The sequence below is a fragment of the Heteronotia binoei genome, chromosome 12, assembly GCF_032191835.1.
Source record: "Heteronotia binoei isolate CCM8104 ecotype False Entrance Well chromosome 12, APGP_CSIRO_Hbin_v1, whole genome shotgun sequence".
Taxonomy (NCBI): Eukaryota; Metazoa; Chordata; class Lepidosauria; order Squamata; family Gekkonidae; genus Heteronotia; species Heteronotia binoei.
The window spans coordinates 68799074-68816690 of record NC_083234.1 but is presented as its reverse complement, the minus strand read 5'-3'; the positions used below and the strand labels follow the sequence as shown (position 1 = coordinate 68816690).

The 17617-nt window shown below is 44.4% G+C and overlaps 1 protein-coding gene across 1 annotated transcript in view; it reads left to right on the top strand.

Moving 5' to 3' along the window:
* The window catches only part of CDK5RAP2 (CDK5 regulatory subunit associated protein 2), a 190150-nt gene that overhangs the window by 84523 nt on the left and 88010 nt on the right, over positions 1–17617 (top strand). The window contains exons 13-16 of the mRNA XM_060250867.1: positions 758–853; positions 4425–4606; positions 13899–14361; positions 17086–17329. Coding sequence (XP_060106850.1) covers positions 758–853; positions 4425–4606; positions 13899–14361; positions 17086–17329 — 985 coding nt within the window. The remainder of the gene's footprint in view (positions 1–757; positions 854–4424; positions 4607–13898; positions 14362–17085; positions 17330–17617) is intronic.

Here is a 17617-nt window from a genome sequence, read left to right as displayed (position 1 = left end):
GAGGCCCACCGGGTGACCTCATGGCAGAGATGAGAGGTAAGCCAGGGTCTCTTCAGTGAATAGGGTAGGTTAGGCAAAAGCAAGGTGGAATGACAGGCAGCTGCAGGTTCTGCTGTCGCTGTAAGCAAAGCTGTGCTTTTCCCCACCCTCACTTGTATCCATCTCTGGCCCCAGTGTAGATTCTTTTTCCTTTTGCGCTTCTTGCAGGCTTTTAGCTTTTTTTCTTTAATCCGGGTGGGGTGGGGTGCCCAGCATGTTTATTGATTGAAATGCATGTTTGGTACTTTTCTCCAAAAGCGTGGAGAGAGTGTGGCCAGCTGCTAAGTGCTCTGCCTGAGTGGATGGGTTGGGCTTAGCTTTGTCATGGAGGCTGGGTAGCCCTCACTCCACACAGTGGTTCCCGGTCTCTGTTCAGTCGGGACATTTGCCCATCTCCTTCAAAACAAATGAGAGAAAAACCATTGCAGGTTCTCCCTTCTGGCCACATAACTTTGTCTTTTCACACATCACATTTCAGAATGTCAGGGGAACTTGCTGCCGACAAGGCAGTAGAAGCATTCCTGAGTATGGGTGGCTTCTGTGTTTACATCTGTCGGGATCCCATGGACGCAAGCTAAAAGGAACGTTTGTTACTCTGTTGCAGGCCTTTGAAATTTTCTTTTCTTTAAAAAAGACATACCGATTTGTACACGTTTCATGCCACCCGATTTTATTTTGAGAGCACTACATTTTCATATCATTCCATACTTTCGTGTAGTTTCCTGAAAGATCAGAAGAAAGCAACTCTCAGACGGAAGCTTATGATGAAGAGATGAACACCCAGAATTCTGAGCATCCTGAGGAGGACCACAAGGTAGGATTCAGTCAACAGTTGTGCGGTTGTGTGGCTTTTATTACTGCAGTATCCTATGTGATATGTATTGGGGAGGGTGCCGGAGTCTCAAGGTGTACATTTAAGTTATTGTCCAAACCGTGTTAATTGGGAATGGTTTTATTTGTTAATTTAGCCTGTGGCTTGGTTTACATGGCTGCAATCAAACACACAGGGCTCATTTTGTAGCAGGAGCTCCTTTGCATATTAGGCCACACACCCCTGATGTAGCCAATCCTCTAATAAGGCTGTTATTACAGGGCCTACTGTAATAATCAGGCAAACTATAGCTTTTGTTGTATTTGTTTCACTCCTCTCAAAAATGTACTGTGCCTATTCCTGTACAAACCTCTCTGACGTTTGTGATGAACAAGAGAGGCTCTATGCAAAGCTGCCCTCTTTTTGAGGGGGAGGGTTCACCTGTGCTTGAAGTGTGTGTGTGGGGGGGGGGTGGTCCTTGGTGGCCACTTCAGAGCTTGGAAACTCTCTCTCTCTCTCCACTCGTGTGTTCATTTGGCACCCTCCTGGCTGCTTTTTTGTGAAGTGGCGAAAACAGATTTGTTTCAGACAGCTTTTGGTGGGTGAAACTGATCGATGTCATTGATCCTGTTTACCTTTGCCGAGGGAGTTGTTTGGGGTTTTGTTTTTCACTGTTTGATTCTGTAGGTTTGATCCACGAGTTTATGGTGGTTAACCATTTAGAGTTTTGTCAGTTTTTAATTAATTAAAATGATCGAAAAAATAATTTTTAAAACTGTCAGTAATGCATTTATGTGCTTGGAAGCTTGTGGTGGTATAACAGTCCTCTAAATAAACAGAAGAGTGTGTTCTATTACAACTGTTATCTGCTATTCCTAAGGCCTTTTACTAAGTTTCATCCAGGCAGCAAAACACTTCTCCTTGGCTCTACCACTTCAGACTGCAGCTGGAGGCTGGCATGTCTGAATATTCTCTCATCATTTCTCACTACTTGTTTGCATGTAGAAAACTAGCGTTTCAGGGAGAAGGTGTCTGGAGCTTCTGCTTTCTCCTTGAAGAGGACTTGAGGGGAGCTAAGAAAAAGGAAGGAAGGTTTCCAAGTTCCCCCTGCTTTCCTTGCTCCAAAATTCTGGCATTTCTTTGCACTGGGGCTCTTCTGCCTGCCTTCCTCCTCCCTCAGCAAGGAAAGAGTTCAATCCTCCCCAACCTTTCTGGTCCCCTTGCAACAGACCCCCCCCCCCCCCTTGGCTCCAATCTGCCACTGGAACAACCTTGTTTTTCTGTCACACCCAATTGCAAAAGGAGCACAGAGTAAACTCTTAAGGGGGGGGGGGGGTTGCAAATGTCACTGCAGATCTGTCAGCAAAAGAGTGGGAGGGAATTCCCTAGCTGCTCCTGGAGCCATTGGCTGGGGAAAGGCCAAAGGAAGGCTATACAGCTGAGACAAGCATGAGCCCACCCATCTCCTTGCTCCTGCTGGTTGCATGTTGGAAGCCGACCTTGGGCACCTTACTTACAGGTGTTGAGACAGAAGACAAGCAGCAGCATCCCCAGGAGGAGTCGCCCAAGGCCAGCGCCTGGAGCCAGCATGGCCAGCAAGGCAGGCCCTTGAAGAGGGCATCGTTGCAAAATGGACTGGGCTGGAGACTCTAAAGCCAGCTGCAAGCAGGAAGCTGAGCAGCAGGAGAGAACAAGAGGTGGCCTACCCAGGATGGGTCTTCCTGCTTTCGCAGCTGGCTTTAAAGCAGGAAGACCAGCTCGGCTGAACAGGAAGTGAGAGTGAGGCAGGGCCAGCAGGCTGGGTCTCCATGCTTTTGCAGCCAGTTTTAAAGCCGGCTGTGAGAAGCAGGAAGACCAACTGTGACCACTTCTTGCCCTCCTATCCTACTCGGTTGGGGGGCCCTAAGTGGGGGGGGGGGCTCAGCTGGAAGTCAGGGACAGGGCACACAGAGGCCCCCCTGTAGCTACTGGCCTGGCTCCTTCCTACCTGCTTTTTCAGCCTGTATAAATTGGATCTAGGTTGTGGCACACCATGGTTTGGATTATGTGACTTAATCGGCAAGGACCATGGATAGAGTGAGAGCGCCATGCCTCAGAGTGAGATATTTACTTGAATTTCTTTTTAATCCCTTCCAACTCCTTCCTCTTTTTGGTGCAGTAAGTTCAAATGTTTGCAAGATCACTATGGCAGGTATAGGACCCTGCCCTGCCCTATCCTCTTAGCCACTGATCTACACATCTCCAAGTCTTTCCTTGCCTTTTGCTTCAAGACATTGCTAAGGATGCATCTTTTCACTGGTGGTTTCCCTGGGCTTCTGATTCCAGCTGCCTACCCCTAAACTGGGGCTCTCCCAGGCAATAGGAGGAGCTATACTTGTTCTTCTTCTGCTGCTACTTTCTTGGTTGTCTGTGGTCTTCTTCTGTGGTCAACCTTCTCCTGTTGTTCCTGCTCAGCTCTGGGTCACCTTTTACAGCGCTCCATGGTTTGCCTAGGGATCTTCACTCATTGATTTATGTCCTGTTTACGTTTACTTCAGGCGGGATCAGTTGGGCTGCTGCAGCTCTTATAGCCATATTAGCAACCACAATGAAGTAGACATTAGCTCTGGAATCTCTTTTTCCCAGCTCTGGATTCAGTTGCCTGCTCCTGCTCACACTTCTTGCACAACATATGTACCCGGAAAAATCCAAGATGGCAACTTGAAGTGTATTGGATTTCATTGTTCCAGTCCTGGCATCTGCAAGTCTTCTCTGGGCCCAAAGGCAGCCATGACTATCTGCAGCGTTTTGCTGCCTGCCTATGTTCCAAATGCTGGGGCTGTTTTGGAGAAGTCACTTTCTTACAGTTCAAATGACTATGCAGGGGGGTACACAAGGCTGAACTGAATAAGCCTGTTTTAAACAAAACTTAAAATGAGCATCCTCTATCACAGGGGTGGCCAAACTGCAGCTCGGGAGCCACATGTGGCTCTCTCTCACATTTGGTGCGGTTCTCGAAACTGGCCGGTGACTTGGAGAATGCATTTAAAGTTAAAGTTGCTTTCCTTCCACCTCTCTCTCTCTCACCATCTATTTCCTTCCTTCCTGCCTGCCTGCCTGCCTGCCATCCTGCCTTCCTTACTTCTCTGACATTCATGTCTTGCAGCTCTCAAACATCTGATATTTATTCTGTGTGGCTCTTAGGTTGAGCAAGTTTGGCCACCCCTGCTCTATCATATGCCTTTCTGAGCTGCTGAAATGTCGATAGAGATTGAAGAAATATCATGTACTGGAGCTGTCATTTGGGGGTGTGTGTGCTTCTTATGCAGATGTTTTCTGGGAAACCTAGCTACTATTACATTTCCTCCTTTAAAAAAAAGAATTAACCTTATCCAACTGATGTTCATTCTTCTCTGTGCTAATGAACAGTGTTGTGGAACAATTGCAGGCACTGCTTTTGTGATGTAGATTAAGACTCTCCAATATGATCAAGCACAGATCATTTTGCACAGATTTGCAGCCTCAAAGGAAACAGAACATGGGATACCTGTTGAGTTTTTAAAACTCCTCAACAACAACACTTTTTTCTTTCCAGCAGGTAGTTCCTCTGGATTCTTCAGATGCACAGAGTTGGAATTCCAATAAACTCGGGTTTGAATGCGATCCAGCTGTCGGCGATTGCTTTGGAGGCAGTGAGGTGGGCAAACGTGCAGTTCAAGAAAGGAGTTCACTTGTGTCTCTTTTAGATGAAAACAGAGCAGCGGTACTTGACTCTGGGTAAGCACAGTCAGCTTAGACACGGCCCTTCTGACAGGAGTTCTATTGGAAAAGAGAAGGAAGCAATTGTGTTTTAAAGTGAATTTAGATAATGGAGCTCTCTAATTTACCTGGGAGATTGGCAAGCCTCCTTCGCAACTCTTTCAGTCTATCATGCAATTAGGCAATTAGGAGACATAACGCTCAGTAGGAGAAATCAGTTATGAGTGAAGATGCCTTGGCAGCAGTTGGTATGGGAAGTGAGCTTCCTCCGCCAAGGAGCTATTGAGAGGGTAAAAGGGCCAAGGCAGTCATACAAAATGGCACGTTAAAGATTTCTAAATGCTTGCTAAGCAAATAAAAAGGTTGCCTTAGATTGGTTTGGGCTGTAAGGTTATGGTAATGCAATCAGTTGGGAAGCCAAGGAAGAGCAATATACCTTTTGGCGTCTGTCTCTTTTGCTCCCTGGCTCCTAAGCACCCTTTGCCATCACATTTTCAAGCTTATTACTGTAGCCGTAAAAGGTCTTTTTACAATCAATAGCCTCAAGTTTCTTAATATCCTATATTAACTTTGGGATACGGCAACCAACGAAGCTCCCCGGGTGATGCAGAATGTAACATTTGCTTGGTTCAAGAGTGAGGTCAACCGCTGGTTTGATGTTTGGTGAAGGAGCTTTGAAAGGAGCCTTACCAGGCAATCCTAAAAATACTTTCCTGGGAGTCAGCCTTACCTAAATAGATCTGAGCAGGATTCTGAATAGATTTGTTTAGGATGGCACTGTTAAATCTTGTTCGTGCCATCCCATGTTACTTCATACGTCCCCTGCTAAATTAGTTGTGTCCAGGCGCAGCAGAGCACAGATATTATGGTTAGGATATCAATAGGGTAGGTCTGAGTTTGACCTCTCGCTCACCTATGAAGCTCACTCAGTGATCTGCTTGTATTCTGTTTCAGCCTCTTCTGCCTCACAAGGATACCAAGTATTCATGTTTTAAAGGGGGGGGGGAGGGTGCTACTGGAGGAGGGACCAAAGCAGATGGGAGGGCATGGCTTTTGTTAAAATTTGTATAATAGGATTGTTCTTTTAAGAAGATGATATTGGATTTATATCCCACCCTGTACTCTGAATCTCAGAGTCTCAGAGCAGTCACAATCTCTTTTACCTCCCCCCACCACAACAGACACCCTGTGTAATGAAAATCTCTCTTAAAGGGTATTGTGGATTTTAAAAATCTAATTATTTATATATATATATATATATATATATATATATATATATATATATATATATATATATATATATAGTGGTTTTGATTTCTGGGCTGCTTGCCAATTTTTATTCTTCCAGCAGTGTTTTGGTTATGTGTGACCTTGGAAGGAGTTGTTCTAATCTCTTTCTAATTAATGGTCACTCTCAGCTGCACTAGGAAAGTCAGCTTGGGTTGATTGGTTCTTCCGGGATGCCCATTTTTGGTTTGTCATTAGCCAGCTAAGGGGGATTTATACTGTTTCCCAAAACCGCTTTTTTACTATTTTCTTGGCAAAAAGCCGTCCTCCTTACTGGCTGGTGATCATGGGGTGATGTAAGTCGTATTAGTTATATTTTATAACGTTGTTGTTTGTTTGCACCAGTCTGTTCTAAAACTGCCTGCCAGCTCAATAAAGTAATATTTTTGCTTATCTTTAAGTTGTGTTGCCTTGTCTGTCACTGTAAAGAAAACACCTTGCTCTGCCTCGAGCTGAGGGGAGTGTAGGTTGTTACACCCTGTGAGGAAGGTGAAGCTGAGAGAGCTCTTACAGCAGCTGCCCTTTCAAGGACAACTCCTACGAGAGCTACGGCTGACCCAAGGCCATTCCAGGAACTGCAAGTGGAGGAGTGGGGAATCAAACCCGGTTCTCCCAGATAAGAGTCCGCACACTTAACCACTACACCACACTTCGTTGTTGTTGTTTTATTTTTGTATATTTCTGCGTGTGCACGCACGTGCACCTGGAAGTCATGTTAACCTCTGGTGACTGGCCCATACTGGGGGCCTGAAGGAGATTCAGAGAGGTGGATGAATAGAGCCTGCCTCTGTCTTGCTGACTGGATATTTCAAGGATTCTCAACTCCTATGCAAGTACTAACCACAGTTGACCCTGCTTAGCTTCCGAGATCTGACGAGATCAGGCTTGCCTGGGCTATCCAAGTCAGGGCCAGAATTATTCTTGATGGTGTCTTGTTCAAGTCACTGTTGGTGGAAGCTCCTGGGTTAAGTTGAAGCTGGCATAAACATTCTGTATTCTATAGGATGGTCAAAATTTAGTGACCATGGGCAAACTGTCCAAGGTCTTTTCTGTGAACAAACTTACTTGAGCACATACCTGTTCACAATTTATTTGTTAGATTTGTACCCTACTTTCTGGCTAAATGGTTTCCCAGAGAGTCTTAGTAATAAAAATTCATCACAGTGTACAGTTCAAGCACCTGGGTGTGCATTTATATGGGATGCCACTCTTGCACGGTTGTTGCTACAGCAGCCAAATTTTTCTTTCTGTGTATGTTTCATTAAATGCAGTTGCTGAACTCTCAGAGATGTATATTTCTGTCTGCCTGCACAAAGTTTCATCAAATGCTCTAGTGGCTTCCAGAACTAGAGCCATAAGATGTCCCTGTCCAAATGATAAGCATTTCCTTCCTAGAAGCACACCTCAGCAAAATGAGCTGAGAAGCATAGATGACCACCTCTGGGATAGAACTGATAATTGTTGACAGAACCCTGAGAAATTGATGCTGTCACTTGCTGGAGATGATGCTGGGGGCAGGTATACCCAGAGTGAGTCCACCAGTCTCACACGTGTTTCTCATCAGCTCATGACAGCATACACTATAACTTTGGGCATTATGCTGCCATCAACCAATGATAAAGAAATATTTTCCAGAGATATGACTCAGCTCAGGACTTCCGAGAGTGAAGCACACAGTTCCAGAGATGGATTCTTCCTTCCCAGACCCATGGGGTTGCCAGACAGTGCCTAGCAACTGGTGAAAGGGGTTGGGGTACAGCATCAAGGGAGACATTTTAGGGGGTGGGCAATGTAGCCTTGTGCATTTATTGGAAATTCTTACTAGAAACGGCAAAAGGTAGCTCTAGGAATTACTTGCAACTCTGTGGTAGAGGGTAGCCGTTCCTAGAGCTACCCTTTGCCTTTTTTGGTGTAATGGTTAAGTGCGCAGGCTCTAATCTGGGAAAACCGGGTTTGATACCCCACTCCTCCACTTATAGCTGCTGGAATGGCCTTGGGTTAGCCATAGCTCTCATAGGAGTTGTCCTTGAAAGGGCAGCTTCTGGGAGAGCTCTCTCAGCCCCACCTACCTCACAGGGTGTCTGTTGTGGGAGAAGGAGATAAAGGAGATTGTAAGCTGCTCTGAGACTCTAATTCAGAGAGAAGGGTGGGATATAAATCTGTGGTCTTCTTTTTGGGTAATAACTTCTGGTCAGTACAGAAGCCTGCATTTTTTGGGGGGGGGCGGATTTCCTCTGGCCATTGCCCCAGGTGGTGGTGGGCAACACATCTTGATCATAGGGGATCCCCACCCCCACCAGTGCTTGGCAGCCAGGCACTCCATCATCTAGGACTTGGTGGATTGAATGACCCCTCCAGCTGAGGATCCTCTCTGAGTCATCTTTGCTTTGGGAGGGCACCCTCAATGCTCTGCATCCCCAGGGCTTCAAAACTGCTTTCTCCTTATTGATTTTTCTGTCAGGCATCAGTGTTGAATTTAACGTCCTTTAGCACAGATGCTTGCGTTCAGCAGCTGCATGGGCCACAATTACAATTGAGGATCTTTGATATCTCACTGGTAGAACAGAGCTTCAAAAGGTAGCTTGTAGGGGCAAGTCTGCAAAACCTTGCTTTGAGTTGTCCCCCTGAAGTCCTTCTCATTTTGCTTGCTCTGGTTCGTCTTTCACTCTGGCAAGCATAACTGATATGTGTCATCAGCATCCCCCCCTTCAGATTCCTGTGGGTTTGCTGCTACCATTGAGTTAGTCCAGTTATATTATATCCTTTCTTCAGGGCTAACATTCTATTCTCTGATGTTAGAGGGTAGGGGACCATTAGTTCATATGAGAGACAGTTCATAGCCAAAATATATTTAAATGCTTGTATGACAGCCCCGTCTACTTTCTTGCCCCAGAGGCAAGATTTTCCCTCCTTTTTTCTTTCCTGTTACTGACTGGGCTGCCCTAGTAATTTGTTTTCTTCTTTGTTGAAGAACTCTGGATGTCCCACTCTATCATAGTTTGATATTTTGGCTGTTGGCTCAGCTCAGGAACCTGAGGGAAGGATCGGGAGCCTGTTTTAACTTAAATAACTTAAATGGCACATGAGGCATTTTGAAATTCAAAAATAACAAAATATTTTATTTAACACAGAGAGGAAAGGTCAGGTGAAATCAGGGGTTGAAATTTCTGAGGTAAAATCAGTACATTCACAGACTTCTTATTTTTCAGGCTAATGAGAGTTTCTTATTCACAGTTCCTTAAATATTTATATTGAGATACTTTTATTCTAGTGTTTTCCCAAACACTCCAGCACATTTTCTTTGAGTATTCTCTGACTCTTTTGGTTTCCAGGAAGCTGGTACACTCTTTCTAGTATCCAGACCCCTTTTCTTGAATCACACCAGTACCAGTCTTGAATTTTTAACTGACTCTTAAGGACTCCAAAGACAATTCCTAACCACACCAGACCAGGGATCTCTGCACTCTTCAGAGCTAACTCCCTGTTTGAATGGGTAGAGAATTTCCTTCTCCATCTAGATCTGTCCCCTTTCCTTGGACCAAATGGGAGTCTTCACCTACTTCCCAAACTTCCCTGCCAACTTTTCTCCCAGTTCTCCTGTCAGTGTTAAACTGCTCCCAGTCAGGGCTGAATTCCAAAACTGTCAGTACTTGACTCTTCTCAGCTAGGCTGAAATCAGACTATCAGTATTCAACTCAGTTAAGGCAGAAATCTGACCAAATCTCTCCACAGTATGCAGCTCTCTCAAGATTTTCAGCTGATGTTAACCAATCAGATTGCTTGGAGCAAGCTGTCACTCAAGGCTCTCTATTTCTGGGAAGAATTAACCCTTCACAGTCCTTTATTCTGTTTGTACTGAGCTTCTTAAAAGTGCAGTTCGTCACAGCTCACTATTCTGTCTTTAGAACTTCATGAATGAATATAGGATAGCAGAGCATAAAGAAATTAAAAAAGCCCTGCTGGATCACTGGTCCATCTCATCTATCATCCTGTCTCAGCGGCTAATAGGCTTCCTAATCACCAGGTCCCAGCGGGGGATCCCCCGGTTTTACAGACTTCCCCCACTCCCAGCCAGCTGGCCGGCAGGGGAATCCCCGCCCCCACAGTCACCATGTACCTCTAGAGCTCCGGCAGGTTTAGAAACCTGCAAACAGGTCCCGTTTTAAAATGTATGTGTGTTTCTATGTTTGTGTGTCTTTAAAGTTGAGCAGGAAGCAGGAAGCACTTCATGGGGAAGGGTCAGCAGCAGCTTCATCAGAGCATAGCCCTTCCATTTTGCTTTCGTTTTCAGAGCAAGTAAGTGTGTAAAAGAGAGCAGCTTGTAACCCTTGTACTTTTCAGATGTCATTGTGGAGGAACCAGACCCAGTAAGTGTGTGTGTGTGTGAGAGAGAGAGAGGGAGGTTTGCCATTCCCCAGGTGGGGGCAGGGAATTCTCCAGTTTGGAGGCCTCCCCCGCTTTAGAAAGCTTTAGAAAGCAGTGGGGGAGTGAAATGTCTTCTGGGCACTCTATTATTCCCTATGGCGAACGATTCCTATAGGTAATAATGGGGAATTGATCTGCGAGTGTCTGGGGCTCTGGGGGGGCGTTCTTTGAGGTAGGGGCACCAAATTTGCAGCATAGCATCTGATGCCTTTCCTCAAAACACCCTCCAAGTTTCAAAAGGATTGGACCAGGGGGTCCAATTCTGTGAGCCCCCAAAGAAGGTGCCCCTATCCTTCATTATTTCTAATGGAGGGAAGGCATTGAAAAGGTGTTCAGTCCCTTTCAGTGTGATGACCAGAACTCCCTTTGAAGTTCAATTGTACTTGTTCCAACCTTGCTCATGGCTCCACCCCCAATGTCTCCTGACCCCACCCCCAAAGTCTCCTGGCTTCACCCCCAACCTCCCCAGATATTTCTTGAATTGGACTTGGCAACCCTAGTAACTAATCAGTTGTCCTGGAGAGCCATCAACAGTGCACAGAGGCCTTCCCCTGAGCTGCACGTTGCCTGGCACTGGTATTCAGTGGTTTATTGCCTCTGAATATGGAGGTTCCCTTTAATTTCTCTTGGCTGTGCCTTTAAAGTTGTCTATGCCTCTGACCATCACTAAATACTCTGGCAGCATATTCCACATTTTAATTACTCATTGTATAAAGAAGTCTTTCCTTTTGACTGTCCTGAATTTAGTTCCCATTAGCTTAATAAGATCCCCTTGAATTTGGGAAATGTTACAAAATTTTAGTATTTGGAGGGAAGGATAAAAAGTTATCTCTTTGCATTGCATGCATAATTTTATAAACCACGATCACATCCCTTCCATAGACTCTCTTCTGTAAACTTGAAAATCCCAAAGTCTTCAGCCTTTCCTCAGCCAAACAAACCCTTGATTGTTTAACCTTATCTAAATACCTTAATCTCAAATATTATTTGTATTTCTCAAGCTTACTTAAAAGTTTAACAGCAAGCAATATCCTCCCCCCTCCCTCCAACTTCTTTTGAGCATTCAGCTTCGCAGTCCTTCCTAATGTTTTGGCGTAAATTTTCCTAGCTCAATTGGTGCCAAGACTATAGTGGAGGGTAACTTAATTCTCACAAATGGCATTAGATGCCAGCGAGAAGGCATTAAAAGTACACTTAGCATTTTCTCTCTCAAATGCCAGCCTTCTAAATGCTTCTGTTTTCAGTACCAGATTGTATTTTAAATGGCATGAAACGTTTCTTTATTGACACACATGAAATTAATGACAGGATTTGTTTGGAGTGTAACGTCCCTTATTTAGTTTCTGTCAGGTTGTAAAACTGTTTTCCAAGCTGTGGTCTGTGAGCCATTAGCTGTGTGCAAAGGCCTGGCTGAAAGTTTACAAAGTTGGCTGTTGTTTCTGATGGATGTTTGCGAGTCGCATCCTGATTGATGTATGGCCATAAAAGGCAGTTTTGCCTGTTCGGGTAGTTTTAAACACATACATAATATCTATAGAATAAAGCTTAGTACTATCCATTAATAAACAGCAGTAGCATAAATAAACATAAGGGCTGATATGCCTACCAAATAGGGGATTCTAGATAAAATCAGAGGACTTATCCAGAGGCCTGGCAAAGGAGATATATCTTCAACTGCTTCTTAAAAGAGGTGAAAGGTGAGATAACATACCCTTTTTGGGGAACAGCATTCTACAGACTTAGGGCAGCTACCAAGAAGGCTCTGCTCCTTTCCTTTCCTTCCCTTCCCTCCCCTTCCCTCCCTTTTCCTCTTCCCTTCATCTTATAAAACCTCTATGAGTCAATGGCTTTAGCAGTATAACAGGCTTTTCTGAAAACAGAAGGGACATTATTATGTTTGGATTTTTGAAATATTTATTTTTATCTTCCTTGACTCCGAGGATCTTTGGATGGTGTACCTACCTATTTTATTCTGTCACCAACCTTATGTTCTACTGTGAGTGTGTGCCTGACTCAAAGTCATCCATAGAGCATGTATGAAAATTGTGGGGAGAACTTTAACTTAATCCCTAGTGAAAACTATCCTTTGTCAGCAGAATAATGGTGCTCCATTGGCCCCTATCACTGTCAGTCAACATGCAGAGGAGAGAGCTGCCTGCCTGACACTGAGTAGACTAAGAGTGGAAGCAGCTCTGAGCTTTTTCTTTGTGGTCAAAGCCCATCATGCATTTTACCAAAGGATTTCTCCTTTTGTTTCTGCCTCAGTACTGTATTGCTAAGTGGGTACACATGAAGCTGCTGTACTAAGTCAGCCCATCAGAATCAGTATTGTCTACTCAGGCTGGCAGTAAAAGGTGGAGGTCTTTCATATCACTTACAATCTGACCCTTTTAGCTGGAGGTGCCAAGGAAGAAGGCCTGTTAAAACAAAAGCTCTGTGTGTCATGAGGTTTCTTGCATCAATGTATTGCTTTCTTATGCCCGTGTAGAGGATCAGCGACCGGTAAGTGGATTGCATGTGGATTGCAGGAGCTGAAGAGTGAGTGCATCTTATGCACTATGGGGGCTGGACCTTGGAAATCTAATGCTGGTATCTTAGAACTACATTGTAAGTAGCTGTGTGGGTTTGTAGAGACAGTCAGGCATGGAGTATTTTTTCAATAGGATAACCAGATCATCACAAAGTAGCAAGTTGCTGACTTCCTCAGTATTTTTCACCACACTGGATGTCCAACTGGATAAAAAAAACAAAGTGGGGGAAGAGGGCAAACTTGGTGCATCACTCTGATGCCTGGTTAAAGAAGTACTTTTCTCCCTTTCTCACAATACAAGAACTCGTGGGCATTCAATGAAATTGCTGAGCAGACAGGTTAAAACGGATAAAAGGAAGTACTTCTTCACCCAAAGGGTGATTAACATGTGGAATTCACTGCCACAGGAGGTGGTGGCGGCCACAAGTATAGCCACCTTCAAGAAGGGTTTAGATAAAAATATGGAGCACAGGTCCATCAGTGGCTATTAGCCACAGTGTATGTGTGAATATAAAATTTTTTGCCACTGTGTGACACAGAGTGTTGGACTTGATGGGCCGTTGGCCTGATCCAACAAGGCTTCTCTTATGTTCTTATGTTCTTTATTTACAATGCATGAAGCCTCCCTCCTCCCCTTTTTTTGTATTCGGAATAACCAGTGTGATGGAACTCAAAACCTTGCCATTTTGTGATATTTTCTTGGTCCTGATAAAAAGAAATAAATGAAAAGGTAGTATCTGACCACTGTTTTTGGTATCTTAGAAGCGTAATTTAGGCTCACTGTGCAACTCTAATGATTCTGCTCCAAAGCAGCCTCCTTCCTCTCCCTTCCTACTTCTAAGGAGCAGTGGTGCTCTGGCTGTGTCTTTCTTTGACATGTCAAGTTTGGTTTTCTGTGACTTCCTTATGTCTGGAGTTGTTTTGTACAATAGTGTTTGGAATTATGAAAATAAAAAGGATGCATTAAAAGTTTATACTTGACGTCTCTACAAAGATATTTCAGGTGGAAGGTAATTGTGTTTTCTTATAGATGTTTTTCTTTTATTTCCACCCAATGGGCAAAAGCAGACAAGAACAAATGAAATCTGCAAATAAGCTCTTAGATCATCTGAGCACAACCGAGCAAGACAGGTTGTGTGAGGATCTGGAGAATAAAGACAAGAAAGATCTTAAGCAACTGATTATTCAACTGAGGGCTGAACTCCAACACTGCACTGAAGTAAATAAATTCCTAAAGCAGCATGTGGAATTGAAATCAACTTTGGCAGAGAAAGCACCGCTTGATCCCACTCCAGAGCTAGGGATTAATGCAAATATTGAATTGTCAAAAGCAGAAGTGAAAGACTCGGCTACACAGACGATGGCTGTCGAGGGGAAAGGCACAGGACTGAAACATGAAGGCAATATCGCAAGCTCTGAAGACAAAGGCAAGACTTCACGATTAAACCGAATGCAGGAACAGTGGCAAGAAACAGCAGATCTGAAGGGCAACCACCGGGAGAACCTCCCCCTCATGAGCAGAACAAATAAAGTAAGTTTATTGAAGATCTTTGAGCTAGTACGTAGAAGTTGAAAGGGCAGTTAATTTCTAATAGGGTTGTGTTGATTTGAAAAATTAGCGGAAAGAATAGAGGTCAAAGGTACTGCAGGTAATTGTGCATGCAGCAGCAGCAAGCCTTTGCTGTGCCATGGAGTGCTAGCAGTTCATGGGTTCCATGGCCTTTGGTGGCTACCCAATTAGCTGAAGTCACGACTATTCCATGGGAGGCCAATGGAAAGGCCTTTGAATTTAAAAATTCAACTTCTGCATTCTGATCCCATTGCAAAGGAAGTGCAGGGAGAAGGTGGGTAGGTGTGTCTCTAGATAGCAAGTTGTCCTTGCTGGCTTTATGCATGTCTTGGATCACTGCAACAGTTGTCAAAATGAAGTGCTGTGAGCTTCCCACTGCCTTGCCTTTCCTCCTGTGTTGCTATATCCTCTGATAAGACCATGTGCTGTGGTGTTTACTGGTGAAACGTGGTAGTCTTCCAGCCAAATGACCTCACAAGCTACAGCTGAGAAGCAGCGTGGTCTTGGCTGAGAGGGCAGGCTGTTGACAGCTTTTCAATGAAAGCAGAGCAGCTCTTGCGGGTTAGATAGGACCATGAAGTCCCAGGAGATTCTATTCCCTAGGCCAGGGATGGGGAGCCTCCGTCTTGAGGGCTGTATGTGGCCCTCGAGGTCACTTGGTGTGGCCCTCGGGGATTGCTGGACCAAACCAAGCCATATGGCAGCCTCTCTGGGGCCTGGCTGGCCAGCAAGGATTGTGGGGCCCAGTTGTGCTGTGCAGCAGCTTCCCCAGGATCAGGCAGGGATCACAGGGCCCAGATGTACTCTGCGGCAGCCTCCCTGGGGCCTGGCTGGCTAGCCAGAATTGCTGCAGGGCCTGGAAAAGTTACTGTCACAGTTCAGTTTGCACTTGATTATCCCAGATGGTGTAGCCTAATATGCTAATGAGTGTGTGACCTAATATGCTAATATTAGGGGATATGGTCTAAATACTACTGAGTTCCTGCTGGGCTTTTTCCACAAAAAAGCCTTGGACCTATGCATTTGCCTAGGGTGGCGAGCCGGGTGTGTGTGTGTATGCCAAATTAGGCTCTCCCCACATGACTTCAAATAGAAAAGCAATTATTTGCATTAATTTTGCTGGCCTAAATCGTTCTTCCTTGGCGGAGCACTGTTTTTTAAGTTGATAATTTTTTATGGCCTGCGAATGATGTTATAAATATCCATATGGCCCTTGGCAGAAAAAAGGTTCCCCACCCCTGCCCTAGGCTGTCTTTTCTTTCCTCATTGATGATATAGTGTAAAATTGTATTAAATGTAATATTAAAGCACCATTCGCTACATCTTTTTTTACATCCCTCCTAAAGGAGGGAATTCTGTTAAAGTCAGAATAAATGAGGTACTGGGAGATCTGCGATTGGGTTTCCCAGCGAGGTTCTTTTTCCTTTTTTTTTTTTTTAAGTCAATTTTAACCATGTGAGTTTCTGATTAGGACTGGGGCTGTAATATTGTGGGGAGGGGGCAGAGAAGGGGCTGTTTTTCCCCCAACAAAATGGGTTTGCTAATCAAAACTGCCCCCCCCCCATGTTATTTCCCTTTAAAGGAAAAGAAAAAAGATGGGCAAAGACAGTATGATTGCCTGTTCCTTTATAGTACTGTTATGACTAGCAAAACTCTTCCCTGCATTGCGGTCCTGATAAGAATATAACAAGAACCCCTTTAGATCAGTTCAAAAATTCATCTAATCCAGCATTCCATTTCTTCTAGTGGACAACCAAATGCCTCTTGGAAAGCCACAAACAGGTCATGAACGTGTTTTCCCTAAGACATATGATCCCTCTGGACATGGAAGGTTCATTTAGTAATGCACTTGCTGGGATCCATCTAAGTTCAAGATATGACACACTTATAGGGCCCAAGCCACTAGCCGAAAACCAATCCTACATAGTGTTGGCCTTCAACATTAAAGACCTAGGTTCAAAACTCTGTTGATTCATACAATGACCTCAGGCAAGTCAGTCTCTCTCTCCCATACCCAGCTCATAAGATCAGAGAACTACATTCCTGGATCAGACAAAAGATCTACAGAGTCCAGCCATTGCTAGTGAACGCATCTAGCTAGATGCCCTGTGCCAGATGGAGACTGCCATTCTAGATTGTTTTCACCCTGGATAGGACATCTGTCCACCTACTCTTGGGAATCTGTGCTAAATCAACCTTGGTCTGATCCAGCAAGGTAATTCTTTTATTCTTATGGCAATCCGAATAATATTGCCTCTGCGTACAGAGGTTCCATTCTTCACCATTATGGCTAATAAGCCATTGATAGAACTATATTCCATAAATGTGTGACCCATTTTTTTAAACCATCTATGCTCATGGCTATCACAACACAATGTAGCAATGAATTTCCTAAGTTAATGGCGCATTGCATGAAGAAATATACTTCCTTTCCATATTATCCTTACACGAACTCACAGGGTTTTTGGAAGGATAATGTTAAGTATGAATTACTCCTTTAAAAAAATCTATAGAAATATAATTTACTAAGCCTTCTACCAGAAACCAGTGGTGGTGATTTTTAGAACACGCTGCAGCACTCTCTTTCCATGGAACATACTTAGGTTTGGGAGGGGGAGTGTTGTGATATTCTTACAAATCCCTTTTGCTGCAACTTATGTGCGCATTTTATTCTCTCTCATTCAGAGCGATTCCAATCATCCAGCCAAGAAATCCCGTTTGCCCATTTTACTGAAATCGTCAAGGTCGCTGGGAAACATTCCCTTAAGTGTCCACGCACAGAAACATGGCATGCATCTTCAGTATTGCATCCAGTCCCTGTCTGAAGAACTGAAAGATAAATGTGAACAACCGGAGTCACTCCGAGATGAATCACAGCTGAGCCAAATCACAAGTGGGAAACCTGAACAAGAAGGGATATTAGTAGGAGGTAAGCTAGCCTGCACAGGTGGAAACCACTGATTTCGGGAGGTTGAGGTGACAAGAGAGGAGGTCCAAGAGTTCTGAAAGAACTCAAAGGTGAACTTGTGGATCTCCTGACACAAATACGTAATCTTTCATTAAAATCTGCCTCCATTCCTGAGGACTGGAAGGTAGCTAATGTCACCCCCATCTTTTAAAAAGGTTCCAGAGGAGATCCAGGAAATTACAGGCCAGTCAGTCTGACTTCAATACCGGGAAAATTGGTGGAGACAGTTATTAAAGAGAGAATGAGTAG